The sequence below is a fragment of the Brachyistius frenatus genome, unplaced genomic scaffold (genome assembly GCF_029030835.1).
Source record: "Brachyistius frenatus isolate BFR_SWC_R1_liver_20210118 unplaced genomic scaffold, ASM2903083v1 Contig_93, whole genome shotgun sequence".
Lineage (NCBI taxonomy): Eukaryota > Metazoa > Chordata > Actinopteri > Embiotocidae > Brachyistius > Brachyistius frenatus.
In genome coordinates this window covers 1,308,908-1,331,912 of record NW_027210692.1, presented here as the reverse complement: position 1 = coordinate 1,331,912, position 23,005 = coordinate 1,308,908, and the positions used below count along the sequence as shown (strand labels likewise).

The window sequence follows — 23,005 nt, the reverse complement described above, 5'->3', positions numbered from 1 at the left end:
CTGCTGCTTCGATCGCTGCGGGGTCGACGCGGCTTCAGCCGGGGCGTCGTTCAAGGGAGCTAAGCGGGCTAGCGGGGCAGCTCGTCGTAGCTAACGTTAGCTCATGTGGTTTTTCCTTGCGGCGTGGATCGTGTAAATTACGCTTATTACGTTAATGTCAGCTTACCGACGAGGAGGACTAAATACTGGTTTTTTTTTTCTAAGCTCTCCTAACGTCGCACGGGTATCAGCGGTTTCGGGGTTGTTGTTGTTTTGTTTTCTGGATGTGGAGATGCCGCAGTTTTGAAACCTTTTTTTTTTTTTTGGCGGATTGTGAAGATTTAAATTTGGACGACAGTGACAGATCTCCAATTAACACAACGGGTTAATGATATAAAACGGGTATTAAGGGGCTTAATCTGTCGTTGACATCAGCCGTGTTAAGAGGCGAGCAAAGCGGGCAGCGCATCTCGGGGAGGCCCCACCGTCTTCCCGGCTCCCCCCCCCCCTTTTTTTTTTTGCCCCGAGTCCTCCCGTGATTTTTTTTTTTTTGTTTTTGCCGCGAACACCCGGGCGAAGTCGCAGTCGCTCTCGGCTGGGGGGGACAACTTGACAGCGAGGCCCCTGGCTAGTCTCCCCTCCTCCTCCTCCTTCTTCTTCTTCTTCTTATCCTCCTCCTCCTTCTCTCCCCACACACACACACACCTCCCCTCCCTCCCCAACAAGTCCCGTCCATCTATCCGTCCAGCCCGACAGACCGCCACCTCCTCGCCCGAGATCGAAAGCGAGGAACCCGGTGGACTCGGGGATAAGCAAGCGAAACTCCCGAGGGCAAGTGGGGGTGTGTTTTTTTTTTTTTTTTTTTTTTGGTTGTTGTTGTTTTTGTTTTTTGTTTTGTCGGGTCCCGTCTAAAACCGGGCTGCCAACCACCAGAGGGGATGACTCTGGAGTCCATGATGGCTTGCTGCCTGAGCGAAGAGGCGAAGGAGTCGAAGCGAATCAATGCAGAAATTGACAAACAACTCCGCCGAGACAAGCGAGACTCCAGGAGAGAGCTGAAATTACTACTTCTCGGTATGCACCCCCCCTTTTTTTTTTTCTTCTTTTTTTTTTTTTGATTGTCGTGTTTTTGTTGTTGTTTTGTTTTGTTTTTGTTTTGTTTTTTTGCGCCGTCATGTGCACCGCTATCACCTCCTTGGGCCTTCTTGGCCAGGGGGCATGCTAGCAAAATACGCTGCTAAGTTAAAAGGGTTGCTAGCTTACAAAGCCCGGTTTTCAAGTGGGGAGTAAACGTCGTGGCGTGATGTTCCCGAAATGCGTGGCTTTTCCTTTGCGGGCTTGTCGAGTTTAAAAAAATATATATATATAAAAAAAAAAAAAACACGAGCGATCCGGCGTGCGCAGGTGTACATCTGCAAAGGTATCGACTAATCGGGGGGCGGGGGGGTTGGATTTATTGCCATCGGTGTGTGTGTGTGTGTGTGTGCATCGAAGTTTTACTTAAGATGTCACCGTTTTCACCGGCGACCACATGCTAAGTAGTCGGTGGGCCACTTCGACGTGATTTGACTTAGCCCCCGAGCTAAAGAGTCGACCGGCGTCCAAAAAGCTGCCGACTGTGGTTTTGTTATCTGGTGATGGTTTAAATAAAAAAAAAAAATAAATAAAGGTAAAGACGATCGCTTGATAATAGCAAATAGCAGCTTTGGATTGCTTTGCATTGTTGCCTTCACCCAGGATTGCGTAACATTTTTTTTTTTTTGGTACTAATGGAAGAGCCTTTCAGGTGCCTCAGCTAAAGACCCTTGCTCCGGTGTCCGTTCATTCATTACTACGGTTCCTCACATATTTTTTTTTTTTATAAGTGTGCACCCGGTGTCACGAAACCTACCCTTCCGCAGGACGAGGATACTGAGGGATTTGCCCCCTCATCCTGGAGTCTAGCTGAGTAGGTTAGCTATTTTTGTAGCTGGTGTGTGGGCAGGTGGGAGCTGCTGTTGAATAAGTTGCTCTGTTGCTGCATTGATTCATAGTTCTGTGGACACACACACACAAAAAGGAACAGTAGGCCATGCTTTATCACAAATGTACTCGTGGGCCTTTTCTTTTTTTTTTCTTTTTTTTTTTCCCCTTCTTCCAGAAAATGTGTTTTGTATCCATGCGTCTTCTTGTCCATGCTGCGACCCAACATATAGTATGAAGGCTTATTGGAGGAGGAAAAAAAAAAAAAAAGAAGCAGTTGTCCATTTTTAGGACAATTAGAATTATCTAGGTTGCATCCTTAGTTTCAAAACGTTTGCTCCCATTTCTCACACACCAAAAGCAGTCCTGGTTATTTGACATGTGCGTCTCCTTTTTTTTTTATTATTTTTTTTATTTCCCTGCTGAATACCTCAGCTCGGTAAAGTAGGCCACACTGGAGCCATACCATTGATGGGACATATTTTATTCTGTGTCATACATTTTAAACGCTGTCGCGCTTCTCTTTTACCTGGCTGCCAAGGTGAGGAGGGGAAAAAAGGGGCGTTTTGTTTATGAGCAGTGGTTTTGAAATGGTTTGCAAACATATTTCGAATGCCAGATGATCAGGGATGGGCTGAGTGATATCAGGATACAAGAACATTTAGGTAAACATTTACAGTCTCTCTCAACGGTATAGTTTTAGTTTCTCTTTTGCTCTCTGACTTTGACAGCAGACATTTTAAGGGCATGTGTGACGGTGTCTTTGTGGAAGACAGAAAGCAAGCAAGATTTGCAGTCAGTCATGCTGTACGGGGACTGTCCTGTGTGAGTTAAGGCTGTCGGTGGAAGCCTGGATAAGGACGTGTAAGGCAGGATTAGTCCAGGTCTTAATAGGCTTGGTTAAACACATCTGCTGCTCAGACTTTGAGATGTCACTGACTCCTATTATCCCCTGGCATTATTCTCAGGCCCTCAGCCCTCGGTGAGCTGCCTGCCTCTCCACACCTCACTGGAGGAAGAAGACAATCTCTGTTGCTGAACATTTCACCACCACGCTCCAAAATGGCTGCATTACATATGGCGCTTTACAGCCTGCCTCTCCTTAATCCATTTGCAGCTAACCCACCATGCCAATTGCGCTGGCTTCACTGTTGGGAACAATTTGGCGTTTGGTGTCATGAGGAGGATCCGCAACCCCCCCGTGGTTAGTGGACAACCTCCTCTACCGAGCCGCAGTTGCCCTTCAGTGGTCCATCAAGTGTATTTTACTCGACTGGAGAGGGAAACTGATATTGAGCTCCATCTCAGTTGGATGTTGTGGGAGTTGTTCTGTCATTACCAGCCCTGCAGTTCAGTGCACGTACAAGAGATGTGTTGTACATTTCAGCTGATCCTGCAGCAGTGTACCCAGCAGCTCAATCTGGTCAAGTGTGCACAGTTTTAGTGCACAACGTGTTACTGCAGACTGCTGTAGCATTAGTGCTGAAACTGGATTTATCAAAGAGGGAGCGATAAGAGAGATGAAAAGATGATTTGAGTAGTTGTCCAAATAAAATTATTTGATAATAAATTTGATAATTGAAATGATCGCTTTGGTAATTTATTCAAGAAAACACACTGTTGTTCACCATCTATTTTAAATAACGGTTAATAATTGTAAGTCATTCTTTAATAAAAAACATGTTTAAATTCCTATGTTCCAGCTTGTTTAATGTGAATATTTTCTGGTTCCTCTAGTGCTCTGTGATGACAAACTGTCTTGGTTGTGGACTGTTGGGCAGGATAAAACTAGATTTTTAGCTCAACTCTGGGATTTTGGAAACACTGATCAACATTTTTCACCTTTTTTATGACCAAAAAGCTAACGAATTAATGGAGAGAATCATCTACAGATTAATTGATGATGAAAATGATCTGAGTTTGCAGCCATATTTAGTCTTTTCTCACTTTTTAAAGGGAGTTTTTTGGATAAAAAAAATAAATAAAAAAAAGTCATTTAAAGACATCACCTTTGGACCTAAAATGTTGTGATGGGAATTTCATTGCTATCTAATTCTAACATTTTATAGACTAATAAATCCAGAAAAAATAAGCAGAATGGCAGTACTTTATCAGAAACAAAAAAATACTTAAACATTGCAATTGAAAAATTGCAGAATAATTCATCTGCTAATTGTTTCAGCTCTCGATTAATGCAACACCTACCTTAGCTGCTTGTCACATTCCCCTTACGACAACGTTTTAGCTCACTAATTCAGGTCCAACACTCTGCCTCTCCCTTCTTGGCAGGATTTACTTTATGACCTAGGTGCATTGCCAAAATAGCCGTGTCTTGACAAAACAGTACTCAGGTTTGGTTACATTTCGCACCAGGCACAGGCGCAAAGTTTCCACACTAAAAATACTGTCAGGGTGGTTGTCAGGTGTATTTATGTAGGTAAATGTATTAACAACATTAAGCTTGGCCACTTATTCAGGAAGTAACAGCTCTGCTAGGGCTGCAGCAGTGCCCACAGTCTGGCTGCCTGTCACTGAGTGCCATATCAGGCCATGCCAACAGCTTCCTGCTCCACAGACCAGTGGTTTGCCTCTACTTGGTCAAAACACAGTGGGCCAGGAGCTGTGGCCTTTGCTGCATCGGGTAAATGAACTGCTGGAGCGAGCGAACGGTCAGTAAAGTGAGATGGTAGGGCAAACACTTCAGGGTTTCCCGAAGTGCTGGCAGAAGTAGACTTTAAGCTCCCAGTCACGCAGTCAGTTCACCAGCTGGCTTTTACTTTTCACGAAAATGTGGGCTCCACTTGAAAGATGAAAAACAGAATGCCTGGTGATCAGTAAAAGCTCCCTACAATGATCCCAGGAAAGCATTTTTGGTCATCAGAGAAATTGTCAAGCCTGCTATGCTGATGGCACATTATCCCAGACATCAGTTCGATGCACAGTCATTTGCCAAGTCCTCATTGATTTCACTTGAACTTGCTGATCCTTCTTTTATCGGTCGTACTTTTTGTTACCAGGTTTAAACATCCTTTAGAGGAATAGTCTGATTGAACCAGGAAGAGGATCAGGGGTTAGTCTCGGATGTTTATTGCTGACCTTACTTCTCTTGCCAAGCCGTCTTATTTTGATCATATATGGCAATAGGGATGTTCTAGCTCTACTCCTCAGTGGTTGCGTGTGTCTGTGTATGTGTGCAAGTGCAGTGCTTTTAATGCCAGTGAATGAGGAGCTGTGCGGATGATCAGTTATTCCGGAAATCCTCCTTATCATGGTCAGATCTAACGCTTTTAAATATGGAAATCATTGTGAGAGCTGTGCTGCATACATCAGGCTTTTAAAAGAATCTGATGAACATGGGCTATTTTTCAGTTTTCATAAAGATATAAAATGAACTAATACTTTTTAAGGTCCTTTTAAATTTGGTTGTTCAGGAACTGTATGAGTCATTTTTACATAAAAGATCAAATAAAAATGGCATGTTCTGTTCTATGTTGACATTATTGTCAAACAATCTGTTCCCTCTGCTAAAAGTGCTAGATTTGATCTCATTACTTGTAGAAGTTTACCACTATTTCGACAGCCAAGAACAACAATTAAAACAAATGTTATCCAAATATTGTCCAGTTCTTTCTTAACTTCTAAGGTCAGGTACATTTAGCTGTGGCTCGTAGGAAAGTTCAGTTCTACACTTACCATAACTTGTCATTTTATTTTTATTTAATTTATTAGAAATATGAAAGTGTAAATATAGTAAGATATGTGCATAAAGTGAGTAGGAATGCCATGCAATACAGGTCCATCATGAAAAGTGGCGCAAGCTTTGTGCTGTCTTGTAATCTTGGTGAAACAAAAAAAAAAAAATCATTCCATTGTTATAGATAGATAGTTACTTTATGAATCCCACAAGTGGACATTTTTTCACTACAGCAGCATTATAGGTACAAGAAAGCAATAAAACAACAGTAAAAAAATATTAAATATAAAAATGCACAGCATAGACAATAAAATAGAATAATTAAATTAAATTAAAACTAACTAAACAATAGCACAAAGATTTAAACAAACAAGAAAACAGACAACCAACGGTGTTATTGTTGTGTGATAGATTTTACCAGAGGTGAGTTATTGTACAGTCTTATTGCAGTGCTTAGTCTTCTTTTGTGCTTTTTTTTGCAGTTAAAACAATTTGAATTTAGAATTTACAAAAGGAAGATCCTGTGCACGTCTTTGGAAAAACTGTAGTTAACTTGATACTGTAGTTTGCTTAGAAATGTTTGTTATTGACTCATATTGCAGTATGATGAGCTGGCGATATCATGTATATCAGGCTATATGTCGGGTACACAAATGAAGCATGACGTCAATGGTTTTGTTTATTTTAATAGAATAAAATTACATTGCACGTTGCTGTATAAATCTTTTACCTTTAATTAAAATATGTACCCTGAATAATTCACAGGAAAGCTATCGTTAGATGTTACAATTTACAGACACTCCCTAAATGCCCAAGAAGAGGCTCGGTATGTTAAATGTGGTGGCTCACATGACTGATGTCATTTACTCCCGTGTAAGCACAGCAAAAGTCATTTTGATACGTAAACGTGTTGCCTAGGTATTGACATGACCGAATGATAATACTAAACGTATCGAAGTGAGGTATCCAGTCCAGCTTTCAACAAAATGCCAGGTGGCTAGTTTGGATGCACAGTTGAAATATCTTTATTTTATTGCATGTCTTTTAGATTCAAATAGCCCCCCCTCACTTCATTACTATGAAGCACATAAAGACAATTTGTTCTTCATCACTAGACGTAGGTAGTGTCTCCATCCAAACTCCTTTCACAGCTCTGCTTATTTGGAATAATGGTTCAGGCAGTCACCCTGTCCTCAGGCAGCCCTGCTCTCAATTTTTGTCTTTCTATGACACTGTTTTTTTTGTGTGTTTTTTTTTTTACACAGTTGCCCATTTTGCTCAGTGGCACACACATGAACACGCACACGCATGTTCTTAAAAGGGGTCATGGCTGGTTCTCTGGAGATCTGAGGGTGAATGAGGCTTGATGGTGACTGTCCCACATAGTGCTGCCCCGGGTCCCCAGACAGGACGGGGACGTAGCCTGCCTTTCTGTTCGCTGCCAGTATCCCCAGCTCTCTCTGTGGTGACAGGGTGGCATGTTCAGTCCTGTTTACTCCCACCAGCTGCCGTGTACAGTAAAGCCTGCACTTCTCTTTGATCGTACCTTTTCAACTTCCGTCTTCTTCATTTTTCTGTTTCAAGGATTTGGAAAGCTCGACCATTCTTACACTTGGCAATTTTTTTAAATGTTTGCTAAAGTGGATGGAAGCGGATATCTGCAATGTACGTTCTGTGCCCATGTGTGGACAAAGTGATGTTATCTCTCTGAATCTCCATGATTTGATTCCCTAAAATAAGTACTGTGGCTTAAGAAATAATGTCAATATCAAGGATTTGGCTTGTTTTACTTTGAGCAGCTGAACACAGTATGTGTATTGCAGATGAAAATACTGCTGCTACCTATCTTTTGTAAAGCCATTTTTTTTTCTCTCTCTTTTGCTCACCCACTCCCACTTGACTAGAACGACACTGAGCGCATATTCACTGGTAAACAGACAAGGCCATCCATCCTAAGGTGGTCAAATGAAGACGTGTGAGCTTGCGACTGTGTGTATTATGTGCAGAGCATGCCACAGCATGCATGTTCGATTTACAGCGCCGACACCCACGCATGTGAAGCGCTCGGCAGATGCAGAGACATCAGCACAAAGTAACAGTATTGTGCACAGATCCTGACAGCGAGCAGCAAAAACCTGAGAAATAGTCCTCTTTACTCTTGGGTCTTTACGCTTGCCTGAGTTTCTTTCTCTAATTTTTTTGAAGCTGTGTACAATGCACGGCCCGCATCATTGCAGGAAAAAGGGAATAAATGGGCCATCACAGCGGAGGTAATATCCATGCCTTGAGGTTGACCACAGGATCTGTGTGTGCCCACAGTTGGTTAGGCAGGTGGTGTGTATCTTGTGTAGCTGCAGGCTGCATTGGCTCAGTCCTTTTCCTTTATACGCCTGAAAGAGGCCAGTTTCCAAGATGAAGTTAGTGAAAGCTTGAGACCCACACTACATTTTAGTTAGCCGTGTGCCTGTCTGATTCATACAGTATTGTTCCAGGCTGCTGATTAAAACAAAAAGTTGAAGTTTAGATAATACTTTAACCTCGGTTGTGTCCATGTAAATGTTTTTTTTTTTCCCTGCTGAGATTGGCATGCATTGCCTGAAAAGACAGTTCATGAACGCAGATAAGCAAATAAGCAAACACGGTTCATACCAGTGCACCATGACATTTGTGTGTAGTTTGCATGGAGGCTTGCCGTGATGCAGATAATCTCCCGTTCATCGAGAGCAGGGGGGAATCCGGCTTTAGGAGACATGGCCGTGCTTGTGCATGTGGCCATTTGTTGGCCGTCCATGCCTGCATCTGAAGCAGGATGGATGAATTATAGGATATGAGCAGACAGCTTAAACAAAGCACACACACACACACACACACACACACACACACACACACACACACACACACACACACACACACACACACACACACACACACACACACACACACACACACACACACACACACACACACACACACACACGGGCATAACCTTACAGTGTGCCAACCTGGGCTCGACCAAAACTGCTGCACCAAGACAGCAGCGTGTCAAGTCTATCAGGTGTTGTGTCACAAGCTGACATCAGTGGCGTTATGTAAAGGCTTATGAAAGCTAGTCTGGCAACGGAGGATGCAGGTGTGTTTGTCGCCTTTCCATGATGCATAGCTGTACTATTCGCATGTTGTTTTTTTTCATCGCACCATTTTAATGTGGGTATTGAGAGCAAGTTTTAATGAATGCGTATTGTCATCAGGTTCCCCTTGCCCAGGATAGCTAGCTTTGTTCCAAGAAAGACATCAGCTCCACAAAAGACGGATGTCTGCGTGTGGGCTGCGTAGTGTACCTTGCACTGTTGCACTGGGACGTAATCTCAGCTCTTTCTTTTTCTCCCTCACACTCGTAGCTACTTAGAACAGAAAGCGTTATCAAACCGAAGTAGTGTGTGAGCTATTAAAAGGTGACCTCCTTTTTCTAGGTCATTACCAAAAAAGAATGGATGGATTCTAGTTATGAATATCCAAAATTCTTGACAGAGAGGGATGAGAATGGAGAGGCATATTTCTAGCCTAAGGGAGGTTAGGAGGGGTTGGGATGAAAGGAAGGAAGGGAGGGTGGGGAAGAGAGCGTATTTGTGGGGGGAGGGGGGGGGTTGGTGAGGGCATGGAAATGGTTGTGGCTGGAGCTGGTACAATCTGAAGAGGAAAAAAGGGAAGACAGAGGCTCGTAGTGTGTTGTCTGGTGAAAGAGGGACATGATAGTTAAGAGAACACAGCGGAGGGAGATCTTGTGACGGGGTCACGAGAAATAAATCAGGCATTAAGCCGGAGAGTGATCTTCTTGCTCCTTTGCTGAAACAGTATGCAGTCATTACCGCCGCAGCCTGTAACAAAGAACACACTCTCTGTATTTGCCTCCTTTTGTTAGCTAGACAATCCGTTTTTATTATGCCGGCTACCTTGGAGGCACCAGTGTGCAGCATTCACTGCAATGCATTGATTCATCCAGGAGAAATGATGAAGATAATTCCTTTGTACTGAGCGGTAGAGCCTATCTCGTCTCTGTTCTCCAAAATTGGACATCTAGTTGGAAGAGGAGACGGAGGAGGGTCATTTCCCCTTTATGGACAGAGATTTGAGACCCAAAATTTGTGTTTGAGATTAAGGTATTTCTTCCTGCATCAACAGAGAAGCAGCTATCTCTCCCTGCCTTTTTACAGACCTTAGGTGTTCAAACCTCCTGCTACTGACCTCAGACCAGCTTTTTCTCCCCTCCAGATTCTCAGTGGAGCTGAGGCCCTTCTTCTCTGTGGTACACCAAAAAGATGAAGAGCATAGAGCAAGCCTGAGGGGCTCGCAGTTATATTTACTGTCTGCTACGAAAGAGAGGAGAGAGAAGGGATGGATGGGAGGGGTTTTAAAAGAAAAAAAAAAAAAAAAAAAAAAGGAAGAAGAAGAAAGAAAAAAAAAACCAGGAACGAAAAAGAGAGGGAGACAGAGGAGGGGTTGCTATGGTAACAAAAATATGGCTGCTCTTCAAAAACCTTGAATGTAGGTGGTGGTGAGATGAGTGTATGTGTGTTTTTTCCACCTCGTCTTTCCCTTCCAGTTTTGCAGATATTATGGATGTGCTGGATCCCTTTTGATATCACTGAGGACCTGAATTGCCATCAGGTTTTTTTTTTTTTTTTTTTTTTTTAATTGCCTGAGGGTGGTGTTTCTAGGCAGTATGTAGAGCATAGCGGGGTACTGTGAAATGTGGGTTAGGCCCAACAGACCCCCCCCCCCCCCCCCCCCCCAGCAAGTAAGAGGGGCTATTGTGGATTTTGAGAAGCTTAAAAACGGTTGTTTTAATGAATGCAGAGATTGTGAATTTTAAACTGAAATCGAGAATGTTCTGGCATGAATAAAAGCAGAATAAATGTACTTGCCTATAGTGTAGCCTTTTTTTGGGGGGCTCCTGTCCATATGTGTAAATGTGGAAACCCGACACCACTTGAAATATTGCAATGATCTTACATCCAGATATGGACTCAGGAGGGCAGCGGACGATCACTGAAGGAATGCAACCCTTTGACAACGACCCCTAGCTGTAACCTTTTGGCAGAGGCAGCTCAGTGTTAGATGCTGAATGTAGGGCAAGTTGTGTTAATCATCTTCATTAAATTAGCTTGTATTCTCCCCCCACTCGTCTCTCCTCTCCTTGGAAATATTTTTGATTTGTTCACGAACTGTAGGTCAACTTCCTGATGTTGGACAAAGGCGCTTTGTCATACTGTACTTGCAGTCATAACCAGTTTAGGTAATGAAGTTGGAATTTCAGAAGAGGGATTTCATAATGTATAAAACTGACTTCGATGAACATCCCATATTAAAGTTTGTATTTGTACTAGGTTGTGCTGATTTACTTTGCTTATTAATTAACAGAATAATAATTACACATCAAATACAAAACCAGACATCTGCATGTTCTTGGATCTCCTCAACTGGCATCAAACTTGTTCTTTTTTGCGTTACGTGGCACTCCTGTCCTGTGTTACAGATTTTGGCTGTACTCATGATCTTGGCACAAATGAAGAGTCATAATGAATTATCCACTAATTGAGGGTAATGGGGGGGTAGCACCTAATAGGACCAGATAAAATGGATAAACACCGAGTGTGATATACAGTTTCTACACTGTTAATGCCACAGAATGTACAGAACATTGGAAAAATACACCCAGGATGCTGCCTAAAACTGCACTGTGTACATTTGCACTTACGACTTGATGACGGTGGTGCGTACCGTGCATACAGATTTTCGACAGAAAATCTAGTGCACGTAACAATAGTGAATTTGTATTGGGTTTTGAAAGCTGACAAAAATGCTGATGGCCTGCAACTCAACTGCTACAGCGAGTGCTGCTCACGCTTCGACCATTTTGTCTGCAGCTAGGTGCTTGCAGGTGTCAAGTGTTTCAACACTATAAAAATGTTTATGCACGTGTGGTACAAGTAGGGCAGGTATACATACTGTTTCAGAGTGTGCAGAACGGATCGGGCTCTGAGATGGCTGCTTGGTAAAAGTCTGTTGTTTATAGTTATTGGACAACAAAGACAGTATCCACAAGTAACCAAAGTTAAGTTCTCTGTGCTCATTTCTTGTTCCTCTTTCAGAGCTTTTAAGGCTCCAGCAGAACTACCTGAACCATTGACGAGAGAGTCTACCAATGATTTGATTTCACATCATTTCAGCACAAAATAATGTTTTAATTTTCCCCATCTTTGTTTATTTCAGACTTAGTCACAGTCTCAAATATCACAGTCCCAAGTAATCCAATCCTCTTAATGTATTAATACTTACAGCACTGATAAATGAAAGAAGAATGCCCTAATTGTTTACAAGGTTTTTCTGAACTCCATGTCCTTCTGTGAATCAGAGTATCTTCTGCCTCACCTTCTCCACTTTTTCTTATTCTTATGTTACTTTCTTTTGTTTTGCTGTGTGAATAACATGTTATACTGTATATAGACTGTATTAAACTAGCAGTACTTTGCATGTGAATCAAACAAATGGTTTTGGTTGCATTTATCCAGCGTTGCAGTTTCCTGGCTTTTCTTTTTTCTTTTTTTTTTTTGCCATTTGGTTATTCCTGTAGATATGATGACTGACCGGGCTTTATGTTGCTATCTCACTCTGCCCACATTGTAACTTTGCACCCGTGTTCTGTGTCCCGTTCAGGTACGGGAGAAAGTGGCAAGAGCACCTTCATCAAGCAGATGAGGATCATCCACGGAGCCGGCTACACGGACGAGGATAAGAGAGGCTTCATTCGGCTTGTTTACCAAAACATCTTCACCTCCATGCAGGCCATGATCCGCGCCTCCGAGAACCTCAAGATCCCCTACAAATTTGAGCAGAACCGGGTAAGGACCGATGACTCCATGATTTCACCAGACATTTTCCCCTAAAGCAGAGTTGATCTTTCAACCTACCAAAAAACATAAACCAGATGGCAAGTAATGGGTTCATAGTGCATAGACTGGTATGTAGAATTTCAGAATTGCAAGCATTAAATATTTGGAGTAGATATTAAAAGATGAGGCAGCGGATACATTTCCAGATTAACTGTGCCAAACTTTCTGTTGGACATCATACATTTCTGATGTTTGACCTGAAGATGAAAGAACAATTCTCCACGGTATCGACGCCATTTTTGTTTTCAGAGTCAGACCAACTGTGTGTTTTGGGTCTTACCTCGGAAAAACTTCTGGCACGCAAAAAGTGATGCATTTAGTTTGTCTAGCTGCAACATTATCTTTGGAATAAGTAGAATAGGTGGGTGGTTGGGATCGGCCGCTAGGTCTAAACACACAGTGAAGAAAGCTATTTGCAGATATCTGAAATGTCTTCAGCTGAAGATTGATGGAAATAACTAAATACATCTTTGTTAGTCTTATTCATTGTTCCGTCTCAAATCTTCCGTGCTACTAATCTCACCTTCTTTTCCCTCACGTGTGTCTTTCCAGTCTAATGCCATGATTGTGAAGGAGGTGGACATTGAGAAGATCAATGGCTTTGACCATCCCTACATCGCCGCTATTAAAACTCTGTGGTCCGACCCGGGGATCCAGGAGGCCTACGACCGCCGCAGAGAGTACCAGCTCTCTGACTCCACTAAATAGTACGTGTGTGTGTGTGTGTGTGTGTGTGTGTGTGTGTGTGTGTGTGTGTGTGTGTGTGTGTGTGTGTGTGTGTGTGTGTGTGTGTGTGTGTGTGTGTGTGTGTGTGTGTGTGTGTGTGTGTGTGTGTTTTTCTCTCTCCCACAATGGGTGTGATGTCTGTCTAGGATTTAAGAATGGTATTTATGAGCATCTGTGACACAATCTGTGTGTGCTGATGTAATTTTTTGTGAGTCTGTGACGCTGGTTTAGGAACCGTCTATTCTTCCTACTTTATTCTGTTAATGCTTAAAAAAGATTGAATCCTTTCTTTTACATTTTAGCTGTTGTAGAAAGTTTGCAAAGATTTGTTTTTGCACATCTCGCATATCTAACAATGATTTCAAGAAAAACAACTGATGACTAACGGAAAAAATATCCCAGTTCCCAAACCTGTGAAAAACAGTCTCTTAGTCTTTTGTCATGTTATCTACATTATTGGATTAAATGGAAACGTGTGTGTGAATGTGTTATTGGCAATCACATGTACGTGCTGGATTTGAATGGTGTCAGTGTGTATGGGCTTTAATTATGTGAGTGAACTTGTGTGTGCACGCAGGTGAAATTTGAAGGGTCAGTTCACCAAAAAGGAAAAAAAAAAAGCTGCTTTCATTGTTTCTTTCTGTATAGCTCAATAATGCCCGAGGTAAGTTGAAAAATATATGTTTTAGGATTTTGGGACAACTGACCCTTTGTTTCACACGTGGCAGAAACACAGATTTGTCTCCAGATATCAAGACAACAATTTCCAGAGTGATTAAGGTGTGTTTGGATGTGTGGTTGTTGTCAGGTTGTGTGTAATTACCATGTGGGTTTGGTACTGGGCAGGGCAGTGCATTAGGCATTTGATCATGTGCGGTATCAGGTGAAAAATTTCAAAATTCTCCTGCCTATTTCACAATTTAACAATCTTAAATTAAAAAAAACCTCAGGTTCAAGAGCACTATTTAGCTTCTAATTGTTATTTTTGTTCTTTATTCTCCAATGTGGACTTAGTATTTCTTAGTACAGCAATGTGTCATTGAGATTTGTTACAATTGAGGAGATTGGGTTTCCTGATCCAGAGTTCATGCTGCCCAGCCAGCTAATATAGAACAGAACTTTGAGTCAAAACCCTGCCTGTCATTTCACCCTGGGCATAAACAACATGCTGTCAACTATATGAACATATTCCATTATTAATGAGGGAATAATTCCAGTCCAATCTGATAATATTTCAGATTTTGGTGTTCCTCCTTCCCAGTGGTTTCCATTCTATATGCACAGAGCACTCAAATACAGCTGTGATCATATTTTCAAGTTTAGCTTTGTGTTTATTTTTTGAATGTCAAGAGATACACTCCTAACCATGGGTGTAAAAATAACTTGGCAAGGTGTCCACCCATTGGGTTTGCACCTTGTTGTTTGTGGCCAAATGTGTCAGCCTCCTCTTTCATAGTCTTTTTTTGTGTGTCTTTTTGCCACAATTACATTATAAAAAAATATATGACCCCAGGCTACATTGCCAAACACTTATAACCAAACTTTATAGTGCCCCCTGGTTGTGGTTGTGCTGTACTGCAGTTTAATTTAGCTTCAAGTCTGCATCCATGCAGGTGTGCTTGCAATGTGATGTGACATGTGTAAGCTGTGTGTTTCTGCATATGTTTGGAAAAGAAAAAAAAGGAAATTTTTTGTAAATCATTGAAAATGTCTTCATTTCAGTGTTATCCACACTGTTCATGTGTATCTCCAGTTACCTTAGCGATATAGATCGTGTGACTGCAGAGGGATATGTTCCCACCCAGCAGGATGTGCTGAGGGTCCGTGTTCCCACCACGGGTATAATAGAGTACCCGTTTGACCTGGAGAACGTCATCTTCAGGTACCCCCCAGGCACCAGGACTGCAGCATCACCATGGCTAGAGCACATAAACCACTGATGACTGTCAGCATAGCAACACATAGCTCAGAGGGGAAGATTTATTGCTGTCAATAAAAAAAAAATACAACAACAACAACAACTTTGAAATAGCCCCAAAACACTAGTCTGAGTTACCCTGTGGCGGTAAATAGAAAAGATGCTGTGTTAATCTGATTAGATATCAGTGGTTTGTGTTTAGAATCGTCCCGAGGCCCTAGGATCAAACCTCAGGCCGGACGTGCTGCACTGAAAGCGTGTGCGGAGCAGCCACAAAATACAGGATAAAGAAGGATTAGGCAGCGATGTCAAAGATCCTCCAGGATTTTGTTATAAATGTGTGAAAATGGTAGAATTTAAATTATGGAATTTGAAATGGCATTTGCCTTTGGAAAATACAATTAGGGAGTCTTGTGATGTCGGACGTGTCCAATCCTTTTTTATCTGACCACAGGTGTTGCTGTTTCTGTCACTGCTACTGTCACTGACACCACCTCACCGTCTGCACCATAAATCCACAAATGACCTCGGTGCTAGTTGGGTTTTTGTTTTTATTCAAAAGAGAATCGAGTAAACTCAAGGTTACGGTTACAAGTTCTTAGCTAACTCGGTTAGCTCAAAAGTTTAATGTTTTTATGGAAAGAAGATGATGGTGGTGCAGTGAACACAAACTAACACCTTTTTGTTTCTGTGATATGGCCTTTTCTGTGAATCTTCCTCAACAGGACTGATCCACACTTTCCTGGAATGGCAGGGGGGGTTGCGGTAATTCCCTGTCATGCTTTATATAACTGTTTTCCTGTCTTTTTTTCCCTCTTTATCTCTCCCTTTTTTTTTCTTTTTTTTTTTTCCTCACTGGCCTGCCTGTAGTTATCTTTCGGATCTGGATCGTATTGCAGATCCCAGCTATCTTCCCACTCAGCAGGATGTACTCAGGGTGCGCATCCCCACTACAGGAATCATAGAGTACCCCTTCGACTTGCAAAGCATCATTTTCAGGTAGAAAGATGTGGCTCCGTCCCTCCATGTTTTGTCATGACGTCATTACCTCCTCATCCGATGTGTTTCTTTTTTTTTTTTTACTGAGCCCCCAAATAAACTTTTTATCCTCCCCATTAATCAAAAGAACTTGTTAAATGTTATTGATTTAACTCGTTTTTCTTCAATCCCTACTTTTCTTAACGTTTCCCTGTAATCCTAAAAATTTAAAGTCGTTATGTTTTATATTCTCGTCATCATACACTTAACTGCCGCCACCAACAACAATCGTACCACACAAATCACAACCCCCAAATGAACACAAAGTCCTACATTCTGGTGCCCGGTCTCTGTAAATGGGTCACCTCCTCTTTTCCTCCTCCTCTCCTCCTTTCCTCTCTGGCTGGCAGAAGAAACGAGGTCGTCCTCTCCGCGGTGGAGGAATGTTATTTTGGGCAGCAGGTCCTGCAGGGCCTATATTGGCCCCAGGTCTCTGTGGACCACAGTGGACTGGGCCACCACTAGGGGGCACCATTGCATTGTGAATTTTAGCTGATTGGTGCAGCTTTCTCGGAGACCATGTTGCACCTGGTCTAAAGTCGGGCACCTGGACTTTCAGAGGCGCACAAAAACACGCAACGCCAAGGCAATACAATTTTACAGTTGCCGTATTTATGCCTCTTTCACAGGAAAAGTTTCTTCACCGATTTTTACTGAATCAGTTGTCACAAGTGAAGGCTTAATGAAACTGGGACCTGAAGTCCCTGATGAGCAAAAGGTGACCTTGTCAAGGAGAAGCTCAGGGAACCTGAAACCATCTGAGGACTCGCGCTATCTATCAGTGTTTGAGTCAAGACTGTGGTTCATGAATGGCTTCTTGCTGACCCGTGCTGAAATCAAACTTTTTATGGTTATTTTTGGCTTACCCGCTGTTTTTTTTTTTTTTAATCACCTTTTCAACTCTACCTCCTGTCCTCTGACTGTCCTCTATCCTTTGTTCATGTCCTTTTCAGCTGTTCTTTTGTCCTCCATTTTAAGTCATTGCTGTTTCCCTATTTGTCTTCTCCAAGTGTGTTTGAAAACGTGACAATTATTCTCATCTGGTACTTTGTCACGCACAACAGGGAAGACGGTTGTGTAGTTGAGAGACTAATGTGTTCTGACCTTTCAGCATAACACAAGGCAAAATAGAAGCTGATCTAGCATCAGATATAATGTCGACTCCGTGTTTGGACTACAAAAGGGGTTTAAAGATAAAAAGCTACTTAGTTTATGAATTGCAGTAAAATCCATATCAAACATTTATCTAATTCTTTATTTATTTCTTAGTTTTTGGGGGAGAGTTTCTCTGTTGAGGAATTTTTGGTCGATTTTTAGCAAACGGTTAAAATAATCAAGATTTTCCAAACGGAGTGGCACTCCTTTTAAAACTGATCCTAAATCTGTCTTAAAGGGAAAGCTTTCTCGGTGGCATGCAACACTCACTCACTCACTCACTCACTCACTCACTCACAGTGACAAAAACGTACTCACACTTTAAATTTGTTCGTTTGTCGTTTTTGCCAAATAGAGATTTCTGTACACGTTAAAGCTCTGAGAACCATGTCCAAGAAGTTGTTGGATTTTAGATGAATTTGATTATTCCTCTCTTTAAGGTGTTGAATCCATCAAGTGATTTAAAAAAAAAATAATAATAATTACAAAAAATTCCACAAGCAACTTTACAATGAAGTTCACAGGACTACAGAATAATCTTTTTTTTTAACAAATGGTCAGGGCTCAAAATAATTGATAGGTCTACTTCTGATGTTTCCTTAAATGGTAGTAAAAAATATGCTTAATGGGTCCCTGGTTGAGAGGCTGTATCTTTATTTAGGTCATGTGCTGAAAATGTTTAAGGGAGACTAGGAGTTGTCTTTAGGACTAATGGCCTGAAGACAAAAATGGTTATTATGTTATAAATTTCATCTGTAGTATATACGTATTGTTGAAAAGACCAGGACATAAACAATTTGGTGATTCCACTATGTATATCTTGATGGATTCAAAACTGATGTCAAAACAACAAAATGAAGTCCATAAAGCCATTTCAGTGCATTGGGAATACTGAGAGCTTCAACTTTTATTCAGTTTGTTTTACACTGTCAGTTTTATGGTCTTTAAATAGATCACATAACATAATTTAGGCCACCCAGATGTGCATGCTAACGTTTTCACTTGTTATCCTCTTCTTCACCTTCATCTCACCATCAGGATGGTGGATGTAGGGGGTCAGAGGTCAGAGAGGAGGAAGTGGATTCACTGCTTTGAGAATGTCACCTCCATTATGTTTCTGGTGGCGCTGAGTGAGTATGACCAGGTCCTGGTGGAGTCGGACAACGAGGTAAGAGGACAGACAGCTTGTGTTTGATGTACATTATTTACCGTATTTTAAACGTATAAACCTATTTTTGAAGCCAAACAACCATAATGATCATCTTTCTGTCCCTCTACTCCCAATTTTGCACATCAGAACCGTATGGAGGAGAGTAAGGCTCTGTTCAGGACTATCATTACCTACCCATGGTTTCAAAACTCCTCCGTCATCCTGTTCCTCAACAAGAAGGACCTGCTCGAGGAGAAGATTTCCTACTCACACTTGGTGGACTACTTTCCTGAGTTTGATGGTGAGATCACGTATATATTTGGGTGTGTGTTGAATGCCTGATTGGTGTGTGGCTCTGTATGTGATCGTGGATGTTCTAGGCTTTTTCTTGCAAGAAAAACCTCATGTTTTTGCTTCACAGGAAGACATGAAAGTGAAATTTATCCAATGAAATGATTTGCATTCGCACCTGACTTGTTCCACACAGTTTAAACACATCTTATAATGTATGCCATGACGACGGGTACAGGAGTGTTTACATATACTCGTCTGCCTCTTAATTTAAGGTCCCCAGAGAGATGCACAGGCAGCGCGGGAGTTCATCCTCAAGATGTTTGTGGACTTAAACCCAGACAGCGACAAGATCATCTACTCTCACTTCACTTGTGCCACGGACACTGAGAACATCCGCTTTGTGTTTGCAGCTGTCAAAGACACCATCCTACAGCTCAATCTCAAAGAGTACAACCTGGTGTGAGGCTCCCGTACGACGCACATCCTCCTCCGCATTGCACAAACGCACACCTCTTTGGAAATGTGCTGTCAACTCCACATGCATTACACAGCACACTACTCCGGCTCTCACACACACACACACAAATATACAGTCACACACATATACAGACACACACACACACACGTATACAGACACACACCAACAGAACCATTGCTTTTTTTGTTGTTTTTTCTAGTACAGTAAATTCACAGATCCTCCCGCCTGCAAACGTGCCCCTCCTCTTTCACCAAAGCCTCTTCCTCCTTCTCTCGGCAGCTTGTTGCGTCAGAGTCTTCGGTCCTCCCAAAGCTGCTCCGTGTGTCAGATTTGGCCCCAGCTGCTGGCTCTGGCACATTTCATCTGGCACACAAACCTTTCACACGGGCTGTACAGTGACTGGAGGGGATTTTGGTATTTGTGTGTGTGTATATGTGTGTTTGGGGCAGCATTGATTAGCGAGGAGCTTTTGTTTTGGTGAAGAGCAGCAAAAAAAAAAACCCTCCATGGCCCTTCAGAGTTGATCCCCCAGCGGTGTGAGATCACATCCTCCGGTGTCTCCTTTCTACGCGAAGGAGGTGAGCACTGTATCTCCTGACACAATTCAAGTACCAGTTGGTGCTGAAGAAGCGAAATTTCAGAGTGACTCTCAACCAGGATGGGAGGTCGCACACCAGACACAAGGGGACGGGGCTGAGGATTCTGCCTCCACCTTGCATCTATGAATGTACCCACCGGTGTGAGCATCGCAATCGCAAAAAAATATAAATATATATTATGAAGTAAATGTATATGTAAAACACACTTAAGATAAAAAAAAAAATAAAAAAAAAAAAGTACGAGGGGGCAAGACATAGCTAATCAAAATTTGTTCACTGCTGAGATTTTTAAAAATGTTTTTAATGATAGAAATGTGTTGCTACGTCTAATTCTATTTAACAAATAATGGCTAAATGGAAAGATGATAAGAAAATGTAAGAAAACTTTTTTGCAAAACAAAACAAAAACTCTAAAAAGAAGCAACAAAAAAAAAAATGTACTTGACATAAGTATCCTTTTAAGATCTCTGTTTTTGTCTTATGTGTAAGTTAATCACATGCTTCCCTCCTCTAGATGTTTTCTGTATGGATTCACATGGACAATTTTCCGCGTGACTTTCACAGCATCTGGCTCCACTGATCCACACCCTCATTACAAAACTCTAGTAGCAGGTGAGGGGTACCCTGCTATTGACGAGGCCCTGATTGGTGGAAGCATGTTCGAAGGGTAGTGTGATGTCATCAGTGTTCAATCAGCCCACAGAGCACATCTGCAGCTCGGGCTGCAAGTAGCCGATTCAACAAAAGAAAAGCTGTAAATGAAGCATGCCCACACCCCCACGGTGTGACTGGAATCCATGCGGTTAACATCTCTGATGACGTCACACCTGCGTCACTCAGCCGTCCAATCAGACACATTTCCTGACGGTGACGTCGTCCATTATATCGGGGTGTGCTTCTGTTTACTTTTTTTGTTTGTTTCTTTTTTTTACTGTATAGTCACTTTGTTTATAAACAAGATTGCTTGCTGTTGAGTGATGTGAGGAAAGGGGTGGGGGCTCTGAACCTTTCACAGAAAAACACACTCTGAAGTCTGCAAATGTTGTTTGTGTATATTTGTTTGTAAATACATATACACAAAACACTCCTGTACAAAAAAACGCTCTGTGGTACACCATCTTTGGCAAAAAAACACAAAAAAAACAAAAAAAAGTATCAACTTCTTTCATTAGCATACATTTTTGTTTTCCTATGAATTTATGGTAGTATTGATACTGTGATTATGGATTTTGTTCACTTGATTAATAGGACTACACAGAGCTGGGAGGAAACGATCGGCACGGGGCGACAGGCAGAGAAAAGGGTTTCCTCCCAACCAGCCTCAGAACACCACACTACTGCAACGGCTCTGTAATACTAACTAGGGCTGGTAGAAATCTTCACAGTATGGTGACAAGATGATTTTAAGAGTAATTAAAAGATTTTTTTTATTTATATAATTTATGGACCAGGTTTGAAGGTGTTGATAATTTGACTGCTTTTGATTCTGTCATGTTGAAGTGCTCCTTTTCTCATGGCGGAGCCTACTTGAGTCTGAACTGCTGTAAAAAAAAAAAAAAAACGAATGTCTGGTATAGTAAGGACTTTATCTCTGCTTTCTATTTCTTATCGAGACATTTCCAATTGTACTTGCCATCACGTCTCCATCCATGATAATACTCTTTGGTTTCTTTGGGAGCCCTCACATATTTTTTTTTTTTTTTTTTTTAAAGAAACTTGTATTTCCTCTTGGTTTATAGATACAGCGCTGTAATGCATACCTAGAAAAATGTACAGTACGAAAATAGTTGGACTTTTTTTTTTTTTTTTTAAATCAGTGATTGAAGACCTTTGCGGTCCATGCTTGCTATTTGTAATTTAACACAAAAATTCTGTTGTTGGTTTTTTGCATTGTTAATTTCCAGTTTTTTGAGGCTTGCTTTGAATAGTGCCAGTGAAGTGCAGATATACTTTTTTGGTCTTTGACCTTTTCTACAGGTGACTTACCCTTCATCCTCATTAAGGGCTATCACAGTGCATCAGACAGCGGGGAGTGGAGTACATGACCACAGTGAACCAAGTCATCCACTACTAATACTTGTTTATAAATGGAGATAACTTGCAGTATGTGCTATAAGAAGTATAGGCAGGGTGTTAATGCAAATGTAAGGTGTGTGTGTAGAGAGTTTACCAACATTAAGCCGTTTTCTCTAAGTATTTCTTTAGGTATCTGGCCCTTTGGCCTCTCTGATCTTCACGATATATAAAAATAATATATATACATATATATATATATATTCATATATATATATATATTATTTTTTTTCCATTGGTATCACGGTGTTTATCTGTAATACCCCATGCAGTATAGAAACACTTATCAGCAAAGACACCACTACCAGGACAAGTATTGCATGTTTTCCCAAGTATTTGAGTCGTAGCTGAACGCCAAGAAATCTTTAAAAAACCATACTAATGGTTTTGCATATTTGTATCCATATTTATCTATGGATTTGCTACTTTCTAGGTAGCCATTGGTTTCAGCTAAAGCTAGAAACTTGCAAAGATTTGGAACTTTATTGTCAGGATTTATAACTTTTAATGTCATTTAAAGAATAATTGGACTTTGTAATTCCTTGCATCAAAATTGTCATTTTGGAGCTGCCTCTTAAATCTCTCGAATTGTCTTGCGACTTTTGTCAGAAGGACTCGAGCCCATCAATCAGGGCATGTTTTTCCCAATATCAGATTTAATAGAAAAGTTAAGACGACTAAATATTTACTGTAAAAGGTCCCTTTTACAAAGATCCTTTTGGGGCTCTAGCCAGGTACAGAAATCCATTGAATTCATGGCGAGCAGTGACAAATTTTATTTCATGTTTTTTCATGCTTTGTCATTTAACAAAAAAAAAAAAAAAAAAAATTGCAGGAAACTTAAAATGCAAGGTATTCTTCAAGCTTAATGAGGCTAAAAACACCAGTATGGTCCTTGACTGCCATTTTGTCTGCTAAAAAAGACACTGACCCCGTGCGGAGGAAGCCAACGGTTAGAGACTGCTGTCCCAAAGAGGATCAGGATGCCA

At 41.4% G+C, this 23,005-nt stretch overlaps 1 protein-coding gene across 2 annotated transcripts; it reads left to right on the top strand.

The window, feature by feature from the left end:
- Positions 1 to 810: 810 nt before the first annotated feature.
- Positions 811 to 22,138, top strand: gna11b (guanine nucleotide binding protein (G protein), alpha 11b (Gq class)). 2 transcript variants are annotated; one of them, XM_069710571.1, is made up of 8 exons: positions 811 to 1,053; positions 12,350 to 12,534; positions 13,138 to 13,292; positions 15,065 to 15,193; positions 16,100 to 16,228; positions 18,461 to 18,590; positions 18,720 to 18,873; positions 19,139 to 22,138. In XM_069710571.1, the coding sequence occupies exons 1-8, from the start codon at positions 918 to 920 to the stop codon at positions 19,327 to 19,329; spliced, it is 1,209 nt and encodes a 402-aa protein (XP_069566672.1). In that variant the 5' UTR covers positions 811 to 917; the 3' UTR covers positions 19,330 to 22,138. The 2 variants fall into 2 exon arrangements, with proteins under 2 accessions (XP_069566672.1, XP_069566670.1); XM_069710569.1 differs by lacking the exon at positions 15,065 to 15,193.
- The last annotated feature ends 867 nt before the right edge of the window (positions 22,139 to 23,005 follow it).